Consider the following 24,423-nt stretch of genomic DNA (forward strand, 5'->3'; position numbering starts at 1 on the left):
CAGCCATAATTCAAAGACGGATTCATATCGCAATTACCTCTGCTCTCTATTCTCATCTATTCCTCTCTAAAGAACCTGTTCATACATCTATTCGAACTGGAATGATTTATACTGCTGAAATCCTGCAAGCACATCCTCGTCGTACTCTAGAGGTTATTCGTATGCCAATTACAACATTGTTAGACCTTCGAGACTGGGTAATTGAGAGGGGATTACTGGTGTCTACACGTCAAGTAGCTGTGGAAGAACAACTTGTATTGTTTTTATGGATTATTGGACATGGAGCTACAAATAGGGAAGCCCAGGAACACCTTCAGCATAGTGGAGAAACAATTTCACGGTTAGTATTAATTGCACTATAATATTTATATATGAAATGTTTATTATTCTAATTATTTTACAGCTATTTTCATCAAGTTCTAAAGGCTCTCCTGCCTCTGTATGAAGCATTTGTACATCTTCCACCAAACAATATTCCTGCAAAAATACGGAAAAATTGGGGAAAGATGTCCAATTTTAAGGATGTTCGTGGAGCAATCGATGGGACACACATTTTGGCCCATGTACCACGAAACCAGCAGGGTCCCTATCGTAACCGGAAATGTACCCTCTCGCAAAATGTTCTTGCTGGATGCAGCTTGGATATGTACTTTTTCTATGTATGTTCTGGCTGAGAGGGTTCAGCCAATGATGCTCGAGTATTAGAAAATGCTGTGATTCATGGATTTCCAAGACATGAAAATACAGTTTATCTTGCAGATGCAGGATATGGTCTTCGTCCTGGGTTTTTAACACCATACCGTACCGTACGATATCATCTGCGGGAGCAAGCACAAGCTCATTTACGTCCACAAACTAAGGAAGAGCTTTTCAACCTACTTCATGCTCAGTTACGAAATGTTATTGAACGTATCTTTGGAGTTTTACGGAAGAGGTTTCAAATTCTCAATACAGCTCCAGAGTTTGACCTTACCACACAAGCTCAACTTATATTGGTAGTTTGTGCATTACATAACTTTATTTGACACCGGGCAAATGGAGAGGAGGATCAATTTTACCAGGATGCTGATTCATCCTTGGAAAACATCAATCACTCTGAGGAATCAAATCCAAGTTATGAGGAGGAGGATGAAGGAAATGTTAGAGATGCACAAGATATGGGAGAGATGAAATAAGATTGAGACAAACGTGCAACACAAATGTGGCTTGATTATGTACAATACCAAAACCAGTCACAGTAGACTAACTGCTGTAGAATTCCTAGGCCTTGTAACGTACTATTTGACCTCTTAACCAAAGCTCCTGATCTTCACCTTCCTCTAATGCTAAAAACACTTCTGCCTTAACTGGGTTCTCAAAAAGCTCATATCCAGTAACAATATCTTGTGTTGACCACCCTGGTCTTCCTTTATACTTTTGTTGAAGCTTTGATACAGCTTGCTGAACAACTGATTGGGATGCTGCAATAGTAATTGGTGTAGTGGCCATCCCTTCAACAGCAGTGATCAGCCGTTCAGAAACACTCCTTGGAGGTTGTCAAATATGTCCCAGTGGTGCTAGCCTTCTCCGCTTATGTTGATGAGGACTTGTATCGGGACTGGTCTGCTCTGGATCAGCCTGAGTTGCTAGATCTGACCTAAGGGGCAAAGGAATCGTGATTTGTTGTAATTTTGTATGGCCAGGATAGATTGCATGACCACCTGTTGCTTGAACTCCCTCCATGATTTCCGCCAACTCAATTGCATTTGCAAGTGGTTTGTCACGAAACTCTCGTATTCCAGGCTGTTTTTTTATTTCTTCCTCCCATACTTCATCTGGTGCAGTAACCGCACCAGTCTTAAGATCAACCCCAAAACCACTCAAATCTTTCAACCTGGTCCACATCTTCCATTTTTTCTTCAAGGTCTCCAATTTGCCTTGACATCTCTCACCTGTTACAGGAGCCCCAGGTCCAGCAATCAGAAGAACTGTCTCAGCAATCTCATCACAAACTTCCATCTTTAGCCCATTATCAGATCGTTTTCCAGTCCTAATAGCTTGAACTAGTTCTCGCAACAACACAGATGTCATTTCAGGAGACCATTCAACTGGATGCCGGTGAGGCTTGTGGGTTTTCTGCTTGCTTCCCGTAAAGGAGGAAGGTACTTCACAGGGGTCTAGAACACGAATTTCAGATAAATTTTCTGAAAAAAATGTTAGAACTTATCATAGTAACTATAGTGATATTTAACTTACCTTCAATCTCGCAGGAGTGGTTAGAACACTCAGGTTGATGCCCACTTGGTAGTATACAGGCAGTATTTTGACTTGCAGTAGTATCTGAGTCTAACTGTATTGATTGAGTCTTATCGCTCAAGGTTTGTGTATTCAAAGGTGAACTACTATTTTAAATTAGTAAACAATTATGATAAGTATGGTGAAAGTGGTAACACACTGGTATTGAGGAGAATGCTCGTCCATCTTGGTATCTGTGAATAAGTTGAAACCTCTTTAGAGAAGGGAGAAGTTTTCACGAATGTTAAGATAAGATAGTTTTTTTTGTACAGGAGACTGAGAGATTTGCACATAATATAGAATTTATTTCATTAGTTTACAAGAAAAAGAAAAAAGCAGATTTATTAGGGTATGGTATTCAAAATTACTCTGCCCTATAGAGTGTTGCCAGGGGTTAAAAAAAATTCTCAATTGAAGGTAAGAGAAACCGTTTCGAAACAGAAGTGCTCCATTTCACCTGTTGCAACCATTTTGAAATTGACCGTTCCCGCCAAACAGAGCCTAAACTGTTTCCGGGAAATGGAGATGGAATGAAACATCCTTCAACGTCGATAGGCGTTTTGGTGGCTAGATTAGGAGACTGTCTTACTCGTGCAGTAAATTTATCTGGATGTGTTCTACAGATGCTGTGGCATACCGAACGAGTGTCAGTATTAATCTAAATTACGAGTAGAGATTAGGGGCCTTTCGAACCTTTAAAGTGGCACTCGCAATGCCTATGAAGGAACTCCCCACCGCCAAGAAAACTGACTCACGACAATTTGATGCCGTCTTTCCTCGTCCAGGCCCGCATCAAAACGGGGTCTCTACAGTCAAAAATTCCCTGGCCAGGATCGACGCCGTGCCGACATCATCCTTTCGCTTGTGTGCTATGGATGGAATTACGACCAGAGACCGCCTTCCACCTAAAAGGATAACAACACTTCCTATCATGCCCAAGTGAATCACCCGCAGATCCTCGGGGACAGGAGGCGCTTACCGGCCGGATTACCATCGAAGGACCTCAGCCATACCCCTTCAAGCCGAGCGTTCCTCTGGATTTCCAGCTGAAATTCCGAGCTATGAACACGAATGAAGGGATAATAAATTACCGCCTTGCAACCAAACTCATCCAATCTCACGATATTATATATCCTCAAGAATCCAGCAATCGCACAATACCCCCTGGAGCAGCAATGAATACCACAACAGACTGATAGAACTAAGGATATCATACAGTGAGACCTACACAAGTAGACTTTCCCCTACTAATGCATTATAAGTTATAGCGCGAGGCCCAATAATGTCCCCAAAGTCAAAGAAGCACCCACGGTGTCTAGCCTTCATTCCATGCGTCCAACCACAGAACAACCTACAACCAAACCTCACATACATCACAATTCTTTCCCCCAAAAGAGAACTCGGATTCTCCGAATTCTCTTTTTTTAAATACGTGGATTGATCTAGGTACTGGACTAGGGCGCATCCATTGTATATCATACAACATAAGTTATGCTCTCCAACCCTCCAACCCTACAGCTCCTCTGGTAAGATACGGAACCTATCATACCTCCCTCAAAATGAGAAAAGGGCAGGCGGAAAAGTAATTCACCACCAGTAGGCGCCAACAAGAGAAATAACAATCAATCCCCACTTCCATCTCCCTGGTCATAGGATAACGGGGCAGGCGCTTGCATCGTTTTAAGGACCAAGAAAGCTTTGACGATAAATCGATATCGGTAGTCGAGGTCAGCCCGGAGGCACTACTAACCTTTGGAGAGGTTTTTATATATACAACTAGTTAGGCGTGCCCCCCCCCCCCTCCCCAAGCAGAGAACAAGGAGCCAATGACCCTGCGGTGGGTTTTGCTTTCCATATGGTACTGGCAGCTGCGTGTAGGCACAGGAGCCATTAAGTTACGGAAGGAAGGTGGAGTTGTGTGATATTGGATTCCTCCACTGGGGTCATTTCTATGAAATCGTGTAGCCCCAGGGAGCGAACGGGTCCGTAATCTAGATTACGCAGAGGAGCACTATATACCAGTAACTAAGTCAGTTGCCTACCACACGGGGTTAGAGCTCATGATTGCCCAAGTGCACTTTTATGATCTTTCCAGTGTCCCCTTTTCCATTTCTTCCCCCCTTTATTTTTTCCTAGTAATCTTCAAGTGGGAGAGGATCAGAAATAATTGTGGAAACTTACGATAAGTTAATAGTCAGGCGGTTGAGTAAGTATGCTTTAGTATTCATTATCAATGCTCAGCGAGCGAATGCCGAGGTTCGAGGTCTCGAATGGGGGGGGGACTTGCTAATTATAGATAAAGTTACTTAATAATGCCAGAATTGAACTAGCCACAAGTTACCCCCAATTGGGCTGACTGGACCCTTTTCCCCAACCACCGCTCACTTTGTGACTTTGTGGACACTTCTCTCTTTCTTTCTTCCTCCTCCCTAACAAGTTCAGACTCTACCACCACAACAACAACAAAAACAACAATGCACTTCACCAAACAACCACCCATGACAGGTCCCCTCCCCCCCTTCCACTCCACTCCACTCCGTTCCTACCAGCTAACCTTTCCCTCCCTCCGCGCGCGCACAGGCCCCACCAAACTCCCCCCAATAGTCCTCTCGGCCCCCAGCGGCACGGGAAAATCCACCCTGCTGACGCGACTATTCGCCTCGCACCCGGAAACCTTCGGCTTCAGCGTCTCGCACACAACCCGGAAACCGCGGAGCGGCGAGGTTGAGGGCGTGGAATACCACTTCGTCACGCCCGAGACCTTCGAGTCCCTGATCGAGCGCGATGCGTTCATCGAGCACACACGCTTCAGTGGCAACTACTACGGCACTAGCGTCGAGGCCGTCAGGGCCGTCGCCGAGCGAGGGCGCGTGTGCGTGCTGGACATCGAGATGGAGGGCGTAAAGCAGGTGAAACGCACGGATCTGGGCGCCAAGTTTGTGTTCTTGAAGCCGCCGAGCTTGGAGGTGCTCAGGAGTAGGCTTGAAGGCAGGGGTACCGAGACCGAGGAGAGCTTGGGAAAGAGGTTGGAGAGGGCGAGGGTCGAGTTGGAGTTCGCGGAGGTGCCCGGTGTGCATGATAAGGTTATTGTGAATGATGATTTGGATAAGGCGTATGAGGAGTTGGAGGGGTATATTTTGAGTCTTATTTCTTAGGGTTGTCGTTGTTGGGTGTAGATATGATAGGATAATACGCATGGCACAATAAAATCTAGAAGCCGAATATTACTAGAGGCCTCTTCTTACCCCAAGCTACACCGCCTATTGCACGCTTCCACTGTTAAATAAAACGTGCAGCCACAGCATGGCCATCAGGACACTATAGTAAATTTAATTGGACCGACTGACCAAGCAAGCCAAGTGAGTGTCCAAAAAGAAAAATATAAAAAGAAAAGGATAGTTACCACCTAATTTAATTTACACCTGTGCCAGTACGAAGAATAAAACAAAGGTACATAGCGAGACAAGAAGAGACCCCCATACCAATCAAACGACAAGAAAAGAAAGGGAGAGAGAAAGAAAGAGTAATTACATCAAAATCAGGAAAGGATGAATGATCACATGATAAAGAGAAAAGGGAAGGAAATGAAGCAAAGACTACGACAAGCTTTATGATAATAATGTAGTGGTAAAAGGACAAAAGAAAACCCACCCATTCATCTACCCACTCATCAAGGCAACAGCACATCTCACTCCCTAGAAACTAACAACTCCCCCTCCCTCCAAATCCCCATTAACAGAGCATACAAGTCCCCGCCTCTCTCCCTCTCCCTCCCCCTCTCAGCAACACTCTGTCTCGCAACGGCTGAATCATCCTTAGCTCCTATACTACCACCGCCTCTCACCCCACCGCCAACTCTCAAACTTCCAGTTTCCTTCAGGCTCTGGGAAAGGCCCATGTTGTTCCCACTTGCGTCGCTGGCATGGCCCCTTTTGGGGATTCGCCGGTCGGGGTTGCGGCCAATGGCTGCTCTCTCCAGGGAATCCAGGATCGGGTTCATGAAGCGGCGGGTGTTGAGGTACTCGCGGTTCACGTGTTCGAATTCCTTCGTGAGGCGGGCCGGGTGGGTTGCGCGGGAGAGTGAGATGGAGAGGGGTACGGAGGGGGAGTGGTGGTGAGAAGAGGAGGCAGGGTGGTAGGTATGGTGGTGGTGGGACTGGGAATGGGTTGGTGGGTTTTGGTGGGTTTGGGAGAGGTATGCGTGAGGAGGGATCGCCATGGGGGGTTCATACTGGGAGGATTGGCGTTGGAGCCAAAGCTTTTGTTGGGTTCTGGAAGGTTTGGCTGCGATGGTAGCAGGGGTAATGGTGGGAGTGGTCGATGGAGGGTGTGTTGGTGATTTCGGGGTAGACGAAGAGTTGTTGGGATTTGGGGTTGAGAATGAGGTTGCGGTGGACGGGGGAGCTCCGTCTCTTCCCCCGGTACCCCTGCTGCGACGGGCGCCGCCGCCGGAAGATGGGGAGATGGAGGTTGAGGTTCCGCCTTGTGAATTTGAAAAGTCTATGAAGCGAGAGGTTAATGGCTGGTCATGAGAGTTGGGAAGCGAGTGGGTGGGGGTTATTGGTGCGTTTGGCGGAGGAGGGGTATGGTGGATTTTGGTATGCATGGAGATTGACTCGTGGTTCACTTGTGGGGGGATTATTGCGCTGGGGGGTTTTGTGTGCGGGAGGAGGAGGTGGGTGTGCAGTTCCTTTGCGGTATGAAGTTGAGTATTGCCATTCCTGCCATTCTGAAGTTGACTTTGTGATTGTGATTTCGATTGTGCTGGTGTAAGCTGGGATGTATGCTGTTGATGTTGCTTCCGTTGTAATGGCTGTGATGATGATGATGCGGTTGTCGTCAACGGTGCATCGCCACCTCCCCCACCAGCACCGCGTCCAGAACTCATCTCGACGGCAGAAGCCTGTCCAGACGAAGCCGTAATCTTCTTATTCATCCCGCCCTCTCTGGATTTCGACCGCGATCTATCCCTCTTGCTATTCTTGTTGTTATCCTCACGGGCACTTGCTCTTCGACTTGTGGGATGCGACTTCCGACGCACCCCCTCTCGTAGTTGGGGATCGAGAGATTTAGCACTGGGCGACTTGGCCAGTCCCTTGGACGCCGAAGCGCCGCCTCCAGAAGCACCACCACCGCCACCACTTGCGCTCCCGTCTGGTACAACCTCAACCCCTTCCTCTTCTCCCTCTATCAGTTCTTGTCCCTCCTCGACCTTATAACCCCCCTCACCACCACCTTCGCCAACCTCAAACGTCAACTTCTTTCCACCACCCTTCACCTTCTCACTTCCAGCACCTTTCACAGGCGATGTCCCCAGCGGCGTCAACTTCCCAAGCTTATTTAAATTCCGCCCATGCGATGGGACCCGCGTATGATGACGAGAGTGTGCACCTCCGACAACAAATTGCTTCTTGTGTGTCCGCTGGTGCTGCTGATGGTGATGGTGCGCGGATTTCTGATGCTGTTGTTGCTGCTGTTGAAGTTCGTCGTTAGAGGATGTGTCTCCTCCGCCGCCACCGGTGGATGTATTGCCCTGAACCAAAGAAGTGGAAGATTGGCGGTTGTCGAGGAGGGGTTGGCACTCGTCGGACATTTTCTGAAATATTATTATTCTTATTATTTCTGGGGGATTTTTTTTTTCCGCCCAGTTTGGTGCTTTTCCTTTTTTCTCCGAGATGAGAAAAACGTAGGGTGCTAGACAGGTTGCGAGGACGGTAATATATATATATATATATTGTTAAATTTGAGCCGAGCCGGTTCTGAAGAAAATGTTTAAAAAGGGGAAGCTTCGTGGGTATGTGGGAGATAAGCAGGTAGGTATAATAGGTAACAAGGCAGTAGTGATGGCGGGCTGCTGCAGGAGAGGACAAGTAAATTAAGGCCCGAACGGGGGACGAGGAAGGAAAAAAACGAAGCGTAATTTAGGGCCGAAGGCACAGAAGAACCAATACCGTGGCCCTCAAGCACCGCAGCGCTACTCTCGTGACGCCACCACAAACACGACACCTTGCGAGAAGAATTCAAAACAAAACCCAAAAGAAACAAACAATCCTCAGTCGAAACGGCGGAGAACGAAGAATGGAGAAGTGTAAAATGTAGAATGCGAGATGAAGGAAAGGGTTTGCGTTGAGAAAGGGAACAAAAACTGTTGAGATCGTACCGTCGCCCACCGCCGCGCACAGAAAGAGAAAGAAAAAAAAAAAAAGAATAAAGAATAAAAAAAAAGTTTTTATAGACCTCCTCCGGGTGCTACCCTACCTATGATACTGAAGACCGCAAAACTCGTAATTATATACACGTTTGGTACCTTATCGGTATTTAATACGCAGGTTAGACAATTGTGCTGGCACCAAACGGTAAACCCCCCAACCCAAATCTAACAATTAATTAATTTAATTTAATTTAATTATTATTATTTTTACATAAGTTGTTCGAGCAAGTTACTGTGCAATTGCCAATCAACTCCTTGCCTTCCTGCCTGCCCGCCTGCCTGTCGGTAGGTAGGTACATCATAACCGTACTATTCCGGGCGAGTAATGGAGGAGGAGGAGGAAAGAAGTGCGAAGACTTCAATCTCCACTCCTCACTCCCCCGCTCACGCACGTGGATATCTTACAATTGGGGGGTCGGGGGGGGGGGGGGTTAAAGGGCTTTCATGACATTATGTGATGAATTTTTGTTGGGTGGAGGTGAGTGGGCACAAGGAGGGGGGAAGCCGATGAGGAGAGGAGAGGATAAAGTCCCGCAAGTGAGTGAGTGTGTTCCTGTAGGATGGTCGGTCTCACGTTATTCTTGCCGTAATTGTAATTGTCGAGGGAAATTGGTGCGTATGATACCGGGAAATGGGAGAGGGAGAGAGTGAGTGAGATATTTAGTGGGTCAACCTGAGTTTGGTTGATTGTATCAATAGGTTAAAAATGGCATAGGGTGGAGTTACCGGTTATCATAGGCTTCTGACTCCCCGAATGTATTTGTCACGGTGGGCAAGGCTCGGTCCCGTGGGGTGGGTGGGGGTTGTGTGCATGGACGAGTGAGATGTTGTGGTTCTTTAATTGGCTGCGCGGCTATCGTATGCTTGCCAGAGTGAATCTGGAGGCAATAATTCTCGAATTTGGAGGCAGAGAGAGAGAGAGGGAGAGGAGGAAAGGAGAAAGATAAAAAAGCTCCTGATTGACCTAGTCCACGGAAACAAAGTACTGTGTGTGTGACTCGTTATGTGGGGAGTTGAGAGGGGTGGGAGCAGTTTTTTCGAATGCATTAACTTATTATCTATCATAATATTATCAACCTCATTTTTACGCCCTCTATAGAGCCGGTCTACGCATCTACTGTATCCCACGACAGTTTACGTGCCCAACGGCAGCCTGACCGAATAAAACTGAATTGGAATTGCGAAACATCTAGGCTACCTCAACTGTGATAGAACTATCCCCCGCCAAGTTAGTTAAATACAAATCCCATTCCCATCCCCGGGGAGAATTTAAAAAAGAGAATGGTTCAAAAAAAAGAAAATAAATAAATAAATAAATAGAAACAGAAAAACAGAATAAAAGGAAAGGAAGAAGGAAAGAAAGAGAGGTTAGAACGGAATAACAATAAAGCCCCCCCCACAATTCCCAGTCTCAAACACAAAGTAAAAAGTAAAACCTGACATGAAGAAGAGATCGGTATGTAAACCCATCCATCCGTCCACCCATCTACCCCACCCACATAACACAATTCTAAAATAACAAAAGGTATTTTTTTTGAAATGAAATTGAGAGATAAGAAAGGGAAGAAGAAAAAGGAAGAACTAGACCTAAAAGTACAATTACCTTCAACCCTCTCTCTGCCTTCGCCCTGTAAGGTACAAAAGAAAAGAAACTAGTCATCAACCCCCACCTCATCTCCTTCAACCAACAAATCTGCGATATAAGTTGCAAGCGGTTTATTAACCGCCATGATCTCGAACAGAATAGGTCTCTCCCCGCTCATCAGCTCCTTCCCATTGAACATACCGCGTCTGGCCACATTCCTGAGCACTAACACGGCCGTGAGCGGTATCCCCACGGCCTCGCCGCGGTCGTCGATGCCCGTCTGGTCGCGTCTGATGACTAGCTTGATCTGCTTGGGGTCTTCGGACCAGCCGTTCGCTGAAGGGTAACGCGAGGCAGGGTGGGTGCTTTTGGGTGGATTGGTTTCAGGCATGTGAGTTCGCACGTGGGCTATTACTTTTCTCCTGTCCGAGTCGCCGGCGGGGTGGAAGCGCTCGCAGCCGCCCCAGTTGCAGAAGAGCTTTGCTTGTGGTTGCTGTGTGGAGTCGGGTGGAGAGAGGTGGTCTTGCAGAATGTGTACCCAGAGGTCTTGTGGGGTTGCGAGTTGGGCGGGGCATTTGGTGGGTTGGGTTGGCTGTTGTTGTGCTTGTGCGGTATCGGTGCCGGTGGTATTGTTGATATTGGTGACGGTGATCCATTTACATGCGAGGTAGACCTGACCCTTTACAGACATTGGCGTTTCCCGAGGTTTTATGCCCTTTATGATGAATTTTTGGCCGCCGCCGGGTATGGGGAGGACCATTGCTGAGGCGTTGTTGAAGGCTACGCTTACGTTTTTTATGAATTCTGCGGCGGGGAGAAGAGGGCGGCCGGCGGCGACATATTCGGTGAAGCGGGCTTGATACGCTTGCCAGAGCGCTATCTGGGTGATATCGGCATGTTTGTCTTCCTCGAAGCAGCATCTCATCCTAATGCGCGCCACTGTCAGCGATAGATATAATATATGCATGGTGTATATAAGGACTAACCATTTAGCTGCACGATCTGGCTCAGCATAACTCAACAAATCATTGACAATTTCCTGGGGTAAATTAGGTATCACTGTGGTCTTGGTGATAGGCTTCAGTGAGCCCGTCAAATACACAACTTGATCTCCTGGAATGGCCTGATGCAACAGTAATCTTGTCAATTGCTTGATTATCTCAATTCCGTCAGGCGGCTGTATCAGCTTCTCCACGTTTTCTTCATTTGTAGTGTATTGGTATAAGAAGTCGAGGCAAGCCGAAACCAAGTCTTCATCTTCTAGCATGATGAGGGCCTTAATTCTGTCGATTGCGAGTTTATCGATCTGCCCTATACAGTTGGCCTCATCACGACCCATAACGAGCCTGCAGATTGCCCTGAGTGAGCCCAGAACTAAGCCACGGTCGTCGGAGAGGAGGTTCGCATGAAGGGTTGGGAACAAGTCATCGTCGACCGCAAGTGAGAAGTGGATCGCCATGGCTTCAACCATATCCAATATGTAGTGTTTTAATTCTATAAGACATCTCTGTCCGGGAAGGTTCATACAGGCAACTATGATTTGCCGACCATTCTTGAGGCGGGAAAAGTATCTAGCGTTATCGGGTTGTAATGACATGTTGCGGAGCACGAGAGCGGCCTCGTTTATTTTTTCGAGCAGCTTCACGAATTTTGAATCACCCAAAAGCTCTCCGGCGCCCTCGAGGTAGCAGGTGCCAACAAGAGTTTGGATGGTGGCAAGTTTCTCGAAAAGAGCCTCGGAAAGTCCTGGATATGCCTCCGCACGTAATTCATCACCGGATTCAAACGATATCCTAACCAACTGACTTAGGGAGTAGTCAACTTCACTAGGGATGCCAGACTTGAGACCCATCGAGATTCGGACCATTGGGGCAGCTCCCTGATGTCCGGCTAATTCCCATAATCAGCATGCTTCCACCCTAACTGTGCAGAATGAGTGGATGTATATACCCCCATGTCTATTAGGATTCGAGATAAGAACCTCTGCCGCCCTCCGCTTGTGGTTTACAAACTCATGCGGGGCATTCCGAGGCGTTGCGACTGGTCTCCCGATGGGTGCATTGATGCTACTGGATTGAAAGCTAGGAAAATTCAACGTGTTGCCGTTCATTTGGCTGTTCGGCGAGCCCTGTTGCCCCTGCTGACGGGAATCGGAGGATGTGCGGGAAAGATGTTGGCGCTGTGGGGTCGTATCGGGGTTGTAAAATGTTCTCGGTGTAGGCGCTTGCCGGAGGCCTATGGGATAATCCCGAACTTGAATATTAGGTCATGTGAAAATTGTATCCACAAAGATTAGGGGAGGGGAAGCATACTTCGTTTCTCGGAGGGCGGAGGGGTTGGCGATTTATCACCCTTTGATTCCGGGCGTGGCGATGCTTCCTGAAAGTCTTCCGCCGTCCTGGTCATTATAGAACCTCCTGCGGCGGACCTCTCTTCCAACCACTCCTTGGGTGGGGGCTCTTTCCCGAAGAAATTAGAGATTTCGTACGCCCTATGAGGGTTTAGCAGAGGACACACCAGAAAAGTTCAGGGAAGAGGGCGGAAACCGCGACCAACGTACGCGAGATTTTTGTAGTAGATGGTCTTGAGGAGATAACCAGCGTTGGTATTGTTTGCAGCAAGCTTGTACCCCAGCGCGAGGTCCCTCCAAGCGCCTTGATAATTTCCAGGGCCACGGTCAACGCCCACCCACACAGCAAGGCGATGCTAACAGAGAGACGCACCTTTTTCTTCAGTAACCTTATCGTATCCGCCCAATGATGTAACCTTATTGTAAAGCTTGCGCAAGTCAAGAAGTTTACGACCCAACTCAGGTTCGATGGTGAGGGTGGTCCTGTGAAGCGGAAAAGTGGCGGAAAGAAAAGGGTCGCAGTTAGCCCTAAGCTCCCCCCAAAGCAAGCGGCAGAATGGGAAAGGGCAAGCAAATGGACGGACGGCGATGCGAATGAAAAACCCTAAAAAACATGGGGGATGCCCTGACTAACCCTCGTTTCTGGTGATACGCTCTGAGCTTATCGATGAATTCATTGTATTCCGGGGTCTTTTCAATTTCAGTGCTAAGGACTCGATTCGCCCAAGGACCTTTGCGCTCGCGCTCGGGTGTCGGTGCGGCCATCCTGTCTCCTTTCCGTCCCTATAGACTATTGTCCTCTACTTCACCGCACGTTTCTGAACACTGGCTGCGTGGATATTCTTTTTTTTTTCTTTTTTTCTCTCTCTCTCTCTTCAAGGATTCGCAGACTTTGGAGGGTTTATGTGTCAGGATCGCAAAGACAGGGGGGGAGGTATTCGGGCCGCTAAACTGATTATGAGGGTCGAGGGGGCTGGGGGTTCTGTCCTGAGAGTGAATAGCAAACGGCGAGTTGTGAATATCTATCGCAGTCAGGGACGGCTTAACTGGGGAAGACGCGTTGGAACTTGGCTTGTAAGCACCAGAAGTCAAGAAAAGTCGTCGCTTCTTGCTTTCTCTTTCTCTTTCCAGCGCGCGTCCTGATCTCTGCTTGTCAATTTCCTTTTACGACCGATTTAATCACATTTAGGCAGAGCAGTTTGGTGTGTCAGCATGACCGTTTATGGCAAGTTTAGTGGAGTGGATATGGGCACAAATTGCCTTTTTTAGGCATAAGACCATGGTGTCCCATTTTGGGACATGATGGGAATGAGGCTCTGCTATAAGCTTTTCGGTTGGCTTGGGTTGAGTGACAGCCATCCAGATTGTACCCTGTGGATCACCAAGATTAGAATTCGGTGGTTGACATCCCCACACTCTGCAACTCAGGAAAATAACGAGGATAATAATTAACCTGCCGGCAACGGTGTAACAACAAACCCTCTGCCCTTATCCGTCAACCAGCAATATCAACCCGCAATATCAACTCCGATACCAACAAATCAGCCTATAACCTGGACCAATCCACTCTCTTTCCAGGAATCTCAACTCATTAGATACTTTTTGATAAGAAGAGGGACATAATATCATACTTGGGGGTAAATTGCTGGCCTGTCTCATCATCCGGGGGCCAAGGAAGATGAACGCACAACCATGCTCAGCCATGCCTACTCTAGCATGTATCATATTATACCGGTACCATACAGTTCTCTCTCTCACATACTAAGTGTGCACATACCTACTATAGCTTCCCAGCCCCGTCAAAGCCATCATAGAAATTTCCCTCAACCATTAAAACTCACAGATTACAATGAACCGACATAAACCAACTGGCAACAAACACCGTTCCAAAAGGCATGATATATATACACCAGCAGATCGATGTGATCAACAGAATTTTTTAAAAATGGAAAAACAAAAAAAAAAAAAAAAAAAAAGCCGGAAACTATGAGACCTCCCTCCACTTGTATATCGCATTATTATCCCGAGTCCCCCTCGACCAGTTCCTCCACCAACCAACCAACCAACTTCATCCTCTTCACGCGTCGGTCGGCCAGTCAGTCCCCTCAGGCAGGCGAGCAGGCAGGTTGTATTTCAAGCCCCACCTTCTTCCTCCTGCCAGTGGTCAGCAGCACGTACTCCACCACCATTGTGAACATGAGTATCATAAGTAGTGGTAAGTAAAGGGAGTGAGGAGCCGATTTACAAAAAAAAAAAAAAAAAGTGGTTCTACCGTCCTAACTTGGCAAGTCAGTTGCAAAACTCTATCCATATCTAACGAGCAGGCACCCATGTCGTCTAAGGGTTTTTTTTTCTTCTCTCGGATTTTTGGGAGCTGCTAAAGTCACGATCTCTAACAGTAGACACGCAAGTAGATAAAGTAAGAATAATAAAATAAAAATAAAATAAAAATCATACCGCTCCATCAAGGCCTCTCACAACTCGCCCCCTTTCGGAATAAAAAGGTCCCAAAAGGCTCATATAAATGGCCACAAGGATCGGCTCGTGTCCCGCGTGAATCGCCAGTTACACCCTACACCAGAAGCATACCACCCCCCCCCCCAGAATCCCTAATTACTCCTATAGTCACTGCCTTTTCCACGGTTCCATGGCTCATTTGGTTAGAGCGTGGTGCTAATATTTCGTATGTTACGCCAGGGTCGGGAGTTCGACCCTCTCTGGAACCAGTAGCGTATGATATCTTGCATCCTTGATTTTTCACTCCCCCATTCTTTTGTTTCCCGTAAGTTGGGATTTGTCTTTTGGAAGCCGTGGAATTGTGCATATACAGTATGTTTGTTTGTAGAAGTTGGGCTATTTTGCCTTGTGATTCGTGTCAGGGCTTCTGTGTACGTGGGCCGGACCACGTACGATGCGGTGTTCAGAATGATACATGACTATCATACAGAGAGAGAAACCCTCGAACCATGGAGCACAGCACAGCGTCACTAAAGGTGTTGGAAACCTTTGATGGAAAATTTGGTTCATTTATATCTACCACCGCTAGAAAAAAAAGGAGCTAATCCAAGATATCTCATCACACCGTCCGCACGCCTAGCCTATGAAGGGGAAAAAAAAAAGAGCAAAATCCATCCGAGTGATAAACTATGACTACCCAACCCACCTCCTCGCGCTTCTAAAAATTCTTACCCAGGGACCGACACCACCCCAATCCCCTCTCCACCCAGCGGGCTTGTAGCTAACCGCCTCCTGTAGAACAGACCTCTCCGGATGCGGCATCATAGCCAACACCCTCCCATTCGTATTCCTGACACCGGTGAGCCCGTCGGGGGATCCATTCGGATTGTACGGGTAACGGTTGGTATGATTGCCTCTGTTATCCACATACCGGATGGAGGCGAGACCGGAGGCCTCAAGGTTGAATTGCTGACGAGCGGATGCGAAAGTGGCTTTGCCCTCGCCGTGAGCGGTGGCAACGGGGAAGCAGGCCCCGTGCATTCCGTTTAAGAAGACGCTAGGCGCCTCGAGGCCAGGGGGGTTTGAAATTTCGACCATGCAAAGGCGGGCCTCGTACTGCTCGCTTATGTTACGCTCGAATGTTGGCCAGCATTCGGTTCCCGGGATTAAGGAGGTGAGTCTGCTGAAAAATTGACAGCCGTTACAGACACCCAGTGCGAAAGTGTCATTGCGCGTCTTGAAGAAGTTTTCGAATTCCTGTCTGGTCTTCTCGTGCAGGAGAACGGATTTGGCCCATCCTGCACCGGCGCCTAGTACGTCGCCGTAGGAGAATCCACCGCATGCAGCGAGACCGACAAAGTCCGAGAGTGAGGTGTTCCCACCAATTATATCTGTCATGTGAACATCCACAGGTGTGAACCCGGCCAGCTTGAAGGCAAAGGCCATCTCGGCGTGGCCATTTACGCCTTGTTCGCGGAGGATGGCTACACGGGGTTTGGAAGTTGGGGCGGTGGTGAAAAGGAGATTGGAGGGGGTGAATGTGAGGGTGTAGGTTAGGCCTGGGTCGTCGTCGTCGAGGATGTTCTCGTATTCTTGGTCAGCGCAGACAGGATTATCACGCAGACGTTGCATTGCGTAGGAGGTTTCGGACCATTTCTGCTGGAGCTCTCCTCGGGGAGTGCGGCCGTAGACGACTTCCCCATCATGGTCAATGCTAATAGTTTGGTCATCGGAAGTCTTGACCACTCCAATGGTATAGAGGTATTGTTTTGGGAACCCAGAATTCCCAAAGGCATCCTCAAAATCTCCAAGATTAGATTCGCTGACCTGGAAGACTGCCCCAAGTTCCTCGTTGAACAAGGATGCTATAATGTCTTTGGGGTTTCTACTATCCGCATAGCCCCTCAGTTTTATATCGACACCGACCCTTCCCGCAAATGCCATCTCAACGATCGCAGTAAATAGACCACCATCACTCCTGTCATGATATGCGTGGACAATCCCAAGCTCTCTGAGCTTCTTGCACGCATCAAAGTAGGTCCTGATAATCCCAGCGTCTCTCACATTGGGAGCATCAGTTCCAACTTGTTGGAATACCTGACAAAGAGCACTCCCACCCATCTCCTTCTTACCAAGGGCCAAATCGACAAAAACAAGCTCCGATCCTTTCTCCCGCTTCAGTGCAGGAGTCCAGGTCTTGCCAACATGTTCAACAGCAGCGAAGGCAGTGACAACGAGTGATACCGGTGCAGTGACCTCCTTATCTTCACCATTGCTCTTCCACTTCATCTTCATACTCATAGAATCCTTTCCAACAGGAATGCTAATCCCCAGCTTTGGACAAAGATCAATTCCGACAGCTTCAACAGCTTCGTATAAAGCCGCTCCCTCACCAGGGTGACTACCGGCTGCCATCCAGTTTGCCGACAACCGGACACGCTTTAGGCCGCCTTGGATGTCTGCCGCGGCCAAATTGAGTATAGACTCTGCAACGGCCATACGTGCAGATGCTGCAGGGGAGATAAGAGCCAGAGTTGGCCTCTCGCCCATTGCCATGGCTTCACCTGTGACTGATTCTTCAGATAGCGAAGTTGCAGTAACGGCGACATCCGCAACAGGGATTTGCCAAGGGCCGACCATCTGATCCCGAGTGACCAGCCCAGTAACAGTCCTGTCGCCAATAGTGATGAGGAAGTTCTTGGAGCCAACACTGGGAAGCTTCAACACCCTATCCACAGCCTCAACCAAGCGGTCTTCCAGGGGTAAATTTTGGAGGTAGGTTTCCAAGCTAGTATCAAACTGAGCATGGTCCAGATCTCGGGTTGCAACATTCCTGTGCATCTTCGGAGGTTTTCCAAACAGCGTCGACATGGGAAGGTCGATGACTTTAAGGTGGTCCCTACTGTCCCTGTCCTTGAGGACTAACCTTCGCTCTGCTTCACTTCCCCCGTCAGCCCTACCAACAACAGAGAACCCACAGCGCTCCCGTTTGGCGATTGTTACAAAGGTCTTCAAGCCGGACTCTGCCACAGCCATGACATACCGCTCCTGAGCTTCGCAACACCATATCTGCAGAGGACTCATTCCTTTATCGGCATTCTCAACCTCTCGAAGCTCAAAAGCAGCCCCTAAACCAGCATCGTGTACCAGCTCCGGAAGAGCGTTCGAAAGCCCACCAGCACCGACATCATGAATAGACCTTATAGGGTTGTCTTTCCCCATAGCTACACAAGCATCAATAACCATCTGTGCACGCCTCTGCTGTTCCGGATTCCCTCTCTGAACGGAAGCAAAGTCGAGATCTATCGATCCCTCGCCGGAAGTAATACTACTAGCCGCACCTCCACCCAGCCCTATCAGCATTGCCGGACCACCAAGAACAATCAAGTATGCCCCCGGCTCGATCATTCCAGCCTCCTTAATAGCATGCACGGGGCGAACAGTCCCCAGCCCACCAGCAAGCATGATAGGTTTGTGGTATCCTCTAATCTCCTTCACGTTTCTATGCTCAACTGTTGTCGTCAGGGTCCGGAAATAGCCCAGGATACACGGTCTCCCAAATTCATTATTGAATGCTGCCGATCCGATAGGCGCCTCAAGCATGATATCTAAGGGGCTGGCAATATGGTGGGGCTTGCCAACGCTCAATTCCCAAGGTCGCTGGTGCCCAGGGATCAAAAGGTCCGACACGCTGAATCCTGCTAGCCCAGCTTTTGGTTTGGATCCCCGACCCACAGCACCCTCATCGCGAATCTCACCACCAGAGCCGGTGGCAGCGCCGGGGTATGGCGAGACGGCAGTTGGGTGATTGTGTGTTTCGACCTTAGCAACGAAATGTACCATTTCCTGTGTAGATATCCACTCCTTCGACTCTGGGTCCGGCGCCCAGTGCACGCCATTATTCCCTTCAAGTACAGCTGCATTATCAGAGTATGCAGAGATGGTGTGATCATGGCTGATTTTATGTGTGTTTCTAATCATCTCGAAGAGAGAGTATGGCTTTGCCTGCCCATCAATTTCCCAGGATGCGTTAAACTGCTTGTGGCGGCAGTGTTCCGAGTTCACCTGAGCAAACATGAACAGCTCGACATCGTAGGGATTCCGAGGACATGGGCCAGCATCAGAGAACGCCTCAAGGAGATACCTCATCTCAAAAGAGTCCAATGCCAGACCCAACGTTCTATTCGCCGACTCAATGGCTTCCAATGGCGAAGCTGCAGAAGATCGAAGATCGACCTGCCCAACCGGAAGTGGCTCATGGGTGCCAAACAACCCTTCGTAATTAGGGGGTTCTGTTTGACATGTCTAGATCGAAAAACACACATCAGCCCCAATCACCTTTCACCCAAAAACAACCAGAGGTTAGGCGAGTATGCACCTGAGTCATACGATCAAACAGCACATTATCCACCCCTCCAAACACCCCACCAAGCCCAACCTCCTTCTCAAACGCCACAGAAAATAAAACTCCCCTCTCAATTCTCTTAACATAGCTCTCCAACCCACAGACATGCGCAATGGACGTCGCCTTCGAAGACCAAGGACTAATAGTCCCCTTCCTGGGAAACACTGAAAGTACCAAAGTATTGTTCATAAAGTCCACCTCCTTCTGACCCTTAGCGTACGCAGTCAATTTCCCAGTCTCCTCGTCATCGCTCAACCTTGAGGACCTGTCGCCATAGTGCAACAACTGGTCTAGGCATTTCCTCTCCTTCGAATTCACATCTTCTAAGATACTCACGTCCACGCCATCCTGGGGGCAGACGTAGTGTATGAAAATTGAGCGGATGGAGACGACCCTGTTGGTGTCGGAGACTGCGGAATCTATGGCCTTTTGGATCTCCTCTAGACGGAACGAGGAATTAGCCGGTGGGCCCGGGAGAGCTAGGTATCTCCGCTCTGGAGGAGAGCTAGCCATCGTATATGGGTGTGTAAAAGTATGGAAGTGTTGATGGCCGGGAGAGAGGAAGAGGAGGGAGAAATGGAGGGGTTGTCGTTGGCTAAAATTTTGGCCGCCCCACCTTGATGGGTAGTGGGGTATGCCGAGGTTCTGCTATAAAAGTAACCCCAGTGCCCATTAGCGGTATCATAATCAAAATGCAAAACCACAGTTTTCGAAACCAAGGATTTCCGCCAGTCACACCAAGGGCTATCATAGATATGCTGTGGTTTAAGAGCGTGTCTACCGTACAGTACGAGTGGTTGTCACCTCCAACCCTCATTTTAACAATAACACACAATTCGGTAATCAGGTTATCATAACGTGACCAAAACAGCGGTTGCTGAAATATTGGTCCGGCCAATATCACCCCACCCTCCATAATAACAACCACTAACTCACATATTAATCACAGTGAAAGCTGTGATAATTCTTGATTGAGGTTGTGCTCGTACTTCTTGCTTCATTATCCCCATCCCCGAGGGTGCATAGGACCCTATATGCTACAGGGAGGCGGACTAAAAACAACATAATATTATGATGTATGGTAGAGGTATCATAAGGAAAAAGGAAAAGTCAACGAAGAAACTCTGTCATAATCAAATACGCAACCGATGCATATTTGAAAGTCAAATTACGAACCTACCATCAATCGCATACCGGTATGATACAAACAAATACGCAATGCAATAAAAAAAAATCAATAAAAAAAAAGTCATCCCTGACCAGTAATCCAGCAGGGGTGCCCAGCCTCGCCATTCACTAATACTACTCGTACATACCTAACTCTTATACACAAAACTACAATTCTCAGGCACATTATCGTGTGTGTGGTGGCCCCGACATGACACTATGACTTGACTTCTTAGTCCAAACCATCAACCACTCGTCATTATTGTGACATTTTGAAGGTCGGAAAAAAACTGGTGGCAACCTACTATCGTATTCTAATCTTGCGGCACGTCCCAGAGACGGAGAACCAGAAACTGTGTCCCTAAGAATTAGCACTACCATCAGCGCAATGAGGAGGAGCTGGGCTAGTTTGTCAATTGACTCGGGGTTGCTCGGAAAAACATTGTTCCTGTCTACTTCAGACACGGTACCCGAGCACCGGTAGAAGGAAGGAAAGAAAAGGAAAAAAATTTTTTTATGCACTTCCCGTCAACATTGCAGCTCGGTGAATCATGCCAAACGGGGTCCAGTATGCTGGGATTTGGTATTGATGGAGTGCAATTGTCAATAAATGTCCAATAGCACCAAGAGAAAAAGAAAGAAGAAAGAAAGAAAAAGAGAGGTACTATACTGCACCATAAAGCCATCCTGATAGCTCGCATCGGGCAAAGCCACCCAATGCTATTCCTCCAAGGTGATCTTGGCAGACTTAGTGAGGAACTATGAGAGGTTGGGCTAAAAATTACCTTTGGAAATACGGTAGAGTTTAAAATCTCAGTTTTCAGGTCATTTTCACAATCCTCAAGTTTTCTACTGGGACACTGGAACCAGGCTTATGAGCAGCGCGAGTAACTTTATAATTCTCTATGCCCACCGATAGGCCTTTTGATTTATACAACTAAAGCTACACATTCACAAATCTCTCCCAATGCTCGATTATCCTCTACCGCCAAATGCAATTCAACAAAGGTATAATATGACAAAACGTTTCGCTCATAAAAAATAGGTCGGCACATTATCGCATCATCATTATATATGCATGTGCCACATCGAGTGTTTATATGAAGAAAACAAAGCACCAATCCCCCAAACTCCGGAATAATAAGAAAAGACAAAGAAGCGGGGGTGGCCAACCTAATAGGTTTCTGGTAATCCCTCACTTCCAAAGTCCGGGATCGTATCGCCGCATTTGAAGGAGCGGGTGTATGCCTTCTTGGGAAGTATTCCAGCCGCAAGACCCTTCTTGTAGGACCATTGAGTGGCGGCTTCGGTGTCCCAGGTCCAGTATAACCACCCCCAGCACTTTTCGAAGGAATCCATCTGGGCTATAATGAAAACTTTAGTACGAGTCCAGCTGTGACACCCCAAATAATATTAGGGTAAATACCTTCAGCAAACATAAGGAGAAATTTCTTATATGACTTTGAATAATCGGAGGGATTGGCATTAGCTCCTTCGCACGAGCACCCTTTTCCACCGGGACAGCTCGGCGTGTCGGTCTGAGTGAGCGGATCTCCAGAATTGAGTGTGCCTTCCCAGCGCGATCCAATCCCAACCTATCACAAGTTAGAAATTCTGCGAAATGCTATCCCCCACAAATTAAAGACTTACGTTGTTAAGATAAGGTGTGCAATCCGTCTCAGCTTGTCCCCATTCGCCAACCATGGTAGGTCCAAACCTAAAATCATAATCAGCGGCCAATATCCCTCAAATTGCTACCATAGATGACCACCCACCCAGTGGAAGTATCAACACTCCGCGCCATCTGCTGGCCCCATCCATCACAAGCAAATTTGACTTTAGCGGAATGCGTTGCTGAAATCTGCACATTATTGAAGATGACATATTGATGGACGTCGAGCAACATCTTATCCAAGCTCTTGAATTCACCCTTCCAGTTATCCAACCCTCTAAACCCATCACCGAAAATAATGTACCCCTGATAACCTGCCTTACGAACAACCCCATGAGCCTTGACGGTCCACTCAATAACCTTGTCCGCATCAAGGAAGATCATCTTCGGCTCGTTGACAAGACCGTACATAGTCACCACGTTCTTGTATCGAGGTTGGGAAAAGAATGTCGCCATCTGGTTATGTATGTCCAGGGTCTTTTGAGCATTGGTATCTCCGTCCGTCCCATTCAACCACCCGATTGGCCCGAGTTTACCACTATGGTTCCAGCCATTGGCTCCTCCAGGCACACTATGCAAGTCGAGCTTGACTCTCAATCCATACTTTCTCGCATATTCAATCGCCCGTAGCAAGTACCTCCAAGAGATCATCGGAACGAACGGATCGCCGCCCAGAGTCATGATAGCCCAGTACCCGAAAGGAATACGAACGTGATCAAGCCCGGCGTCCCTAACTTCCCGGAAAGCGCTCTCGTTAATGAAGTTTGCGTAATGTTGTTCAATTGTCTTTGCTGCATTGGTAGGGCCAAGATGTTTGCTAAGAGTGAATTCGTCCACAACGCCAAACCTAGAATCAATCTTATTGAAGAAAGACGGTGTGATGAAAGGTTCAACAATAAGCCATCCTCCAAGATTGACACCACGAATAGGCTTAGTCCCATATGGAAACTCCTGGTTCAAAGGTGGAACATTCTCATTCGCCTGGACGGAATCATCGTAGTCATCCCAAAGACCCATAACAGGAAGACCTCCGACTTTCCGGTCGGTAAAGGTAAGGTTAAAATCCTGCGTATCAACCCAAGTAAACGGGTCATAATAAGTTCCCTTATACTCGGACTGTGCCCCAGATAGTCAGCCAGCGTCACGAAAACAAACCCAGCCGAGGAAAACGAGCATACCGGAATACTAGAAGCATCAATATCGCCGATGCTCCCACCCTTTCGCCCTTCCCCAACCCCTCCTCAATCCCACCACCCGCAGCGCCCTTTCTCTTACCAACAACCAGTACCCCAACAGGAATAAGTATGATCAACAGGATAATTGTCAAACCAAACAAGATCCCTAAAAAAAACCCCAATTAGCCCTTTACCCCCTACCTCCTTTAATAGAAAGAAAAAAGCTCACAAAAGCAAGACCCACACCTCCTCCTCCTCTTCTCCGGCGGGGGCGGGGGCGGGGGTGCACTCTGACTCCTACTTCTCCGAGCCCTCCCATCCCTATGCCCCGAATGCTCACCAGCGTCATAGGCCCCTGCAGGAACAGACCTCCGTCTCCTCTTCCTCCTCGGCCTATCCCCCCCACCTTCGCCGGCAGCGCCTGCCCGTCGGTGGTGACGCCTACTCTCGCCCCTTTCCAGATCCCGTTCTCGGCGCCGTCTCTTGTGCTTTTCCGTGGCTACCGGGTCGACAGAATCGTCAGATGGTACCCTCCCGTGAGAATAAGCGTACTTTGTCATTTCCGGTTCGACGCCGAATCACAAACCTAATCAATGCGGAAGAGGAATGAAGGGAAAAGTACAGTAGGAGCCGAAAGCGAAAGTCGAAATCAAGAGTCAAGTTCGTCACGTACACGCCCCCCTTCGACACGCAGCTCAGGTACGAGTAGTAAGTCAGCTAACAAACAAATTCGACAATTCTCACCTATCTTCGGTTTTCGGTTTTTTTATTTTTTATTTCTTACTTTGCTTTTTACCACACCTCCCACGCTTCGTGAAGCTCTGGTAATGCAGCAGGGAGAGCAAGCAAGATTTCGCAACAGCAGGAAAAAAAAACCCTTATTCGTAAAATAGTATAAGAAATAAATAGAAAAAAAGGCACAATACCCTTTTCCTTTCCTCTCCTCCTGCAGGTATAATACAACAGGTATGAAGCGAGGAAGAAGAAGAAATGAGAGGAAAAAGAGGTGAACACGAAACCTCGCAGCTGAAAAAAAAAAATTTCTCAAGGACACGGCAGGATAGGTGACGAAGTTGTTTTGGTTCAGCCGTTGCCAGAGGAACGCACAGGCATTCTGGGCGGGGCCG

At 48.0% G+C, this 24,423-nt stretch overlaps 5 protein-coding genes; 1 reads left to right on the forward strand and 4 right to left on the reverse strand.

The window, feature by feature from the left end:
- Positions 1–3,070: 3,070 nt before the first annotated feature.
- On the forward strand, positions 3,071–5,524 carry GSTUM_00006995001 (uncharacterized protein). XM_002839088.2 has 3 exons: positions 3,071–4,303; positions 4,469–4,779; positions 4,855–5,524. Exons 2-3 carry the CDS (start codon positions 4,749–4,751, stop codon positions 5,427–5,429), a joined length of 606 nt encoding a protein of 201 aa, XP_002839134.1. The 5' UTR covers positions 3,071–4,303; positions 4,469–4,748; the 3' UTR covers positions 5,430–5,524.
- A 132-nt stretch (positions 5,525–5,656) lies between these two features.
- GSTUM_00006996001 (uncharacterized protein) lies at positions 5,657–7,937 on the reverse strand. XM_002839089.2 has 1 exon: positions 5,657–7,937. The coding sequence occupies exon 1, from the start codon at positions 7,865–7,867 to the stop codon at positions 5,963–5,965; it is 1,905 nt and encodes a 634-aa protein (XP_002839135.1). The 5' UTR covers positions 7,868–7,937; the 3' UTR covers positions 5,657–5,962.
- Positions 7,938–10,137: 2,200 nt separating this feature from the next.
- GSTUM_00006997001 (uncharacterized protein) lies at positions 10,138–12,180 on the reverse strand (the record flags this gene model as incomplete). Its single annotated transcript, XM_002839090.1, has 2 exons — positions 10,138–11,960; positions 12,021–12,180. 2 exons carry the CDS (start codon positions 12,178–12,180, stop codon positions 10,138–10,140), a joined length of 1,983 nt encoding a protein of 660 aa, XP_002839136.1.
- Positions 12,181–15,425: 3,245 nt separating this feature from the next.
- On the reverse strand, positions 15,426–20,057 carry GSTUM_00006998001 (uncharacterized protein). XM_002839091.2 has 2 exons: positions 19,256–20,057; positions 15,426–19,182 (listed from the first exon to the last, which is right to left on the reverse strand). The coding sequence occupies exons 1-2, from the start codon at positions 19,793–19,795 to the stop codon at positions 15,571–15,573; spliced, it is 4,152 nt and encodes a 1,383-aa protein (XP_002839137.1). The 5' UTR covers positions 19,796–20,057; the 3' UTR covers positions 15,426–15,570.
- A 1,565-nt stretch (positions 20,058–21,622) lies between these two features.
- Positions 21,623–24,345, reverse strand: GSTUM_00006999001 (uncharacterized protein; the record flags this gene model as incomplete). XM_002839092.2 has 6 exons in its annotated part: positions 23,526–24,345; positions 23,300–23,462; positions 22,225–23,237; positions 22,100–22,166; positions 21,876–22,044; positions 21,623–21,813 (listed from the first exon to the last, which is right to left on the reverse strand). Exons 3-6 carry the CDS (start codon positions 23,136–23,138, stop codon positions 21,623–21,625), a joined length of 1,341 nt encoding a protein of 446 aa, XP_002839138.1. The 5' UTR covers positions 23,139–23,237; positions 23,300–23,462; positions 23,526–24,345.
- Positions 24,346–24,423: the final 78 nt, after the last annotated feature.

The sequence above is a fragment of the Tuber melanosporum genome, assembly GCF_000151645.1.
Source record: "Tuber melanosporum whole genome shotgun sequence assembly, scaffold_30, strain Mel28".
NCBI lineage: Eukaryota > Fungi > Ascomycota > Pezizomycetes > Pezizales > Tuberaceae > Tuber > Tuber melanosporum.

Bases quoted from the DNA above. Each gene is read 5' to 3' on its own strand.
- GSTUM_00006998001 (XM_002839091.2), bottom strand. From the start codon at position 19,795: ATGGCTAGCTCTCCTCCAGAGCGGAGATACCTAGCTCTCCCGGGCCCA. The intron at 19,183-19,255 runs GTGCATACTCGC...TTTTCGATCTAG, and splicing joins TGTTTGATCGTATGACTCAG to ACATGTCAAACAGAACCCCC.
- GSTUM_00006996001 (XM_002839089.2), bottom strand. From the start codon at position 7,867: ATGTCCGACGAGTGCCAACCCCTCCTCGACAACCGCCAATCTTCCACT.
- GSTUM_00006995001 (XM_002839088.2), top strand. From the start codon at position 4,749: ATGCACTTCACCAAACAACCACCCATGACAG. The intron at 4,780-4,854 runs GTCCCCTCCCCC...GCGCGCGCACAG, and splicing joins CAAACAACCACCCATGACAG to GCCCCACCAAACTCCCCCCA.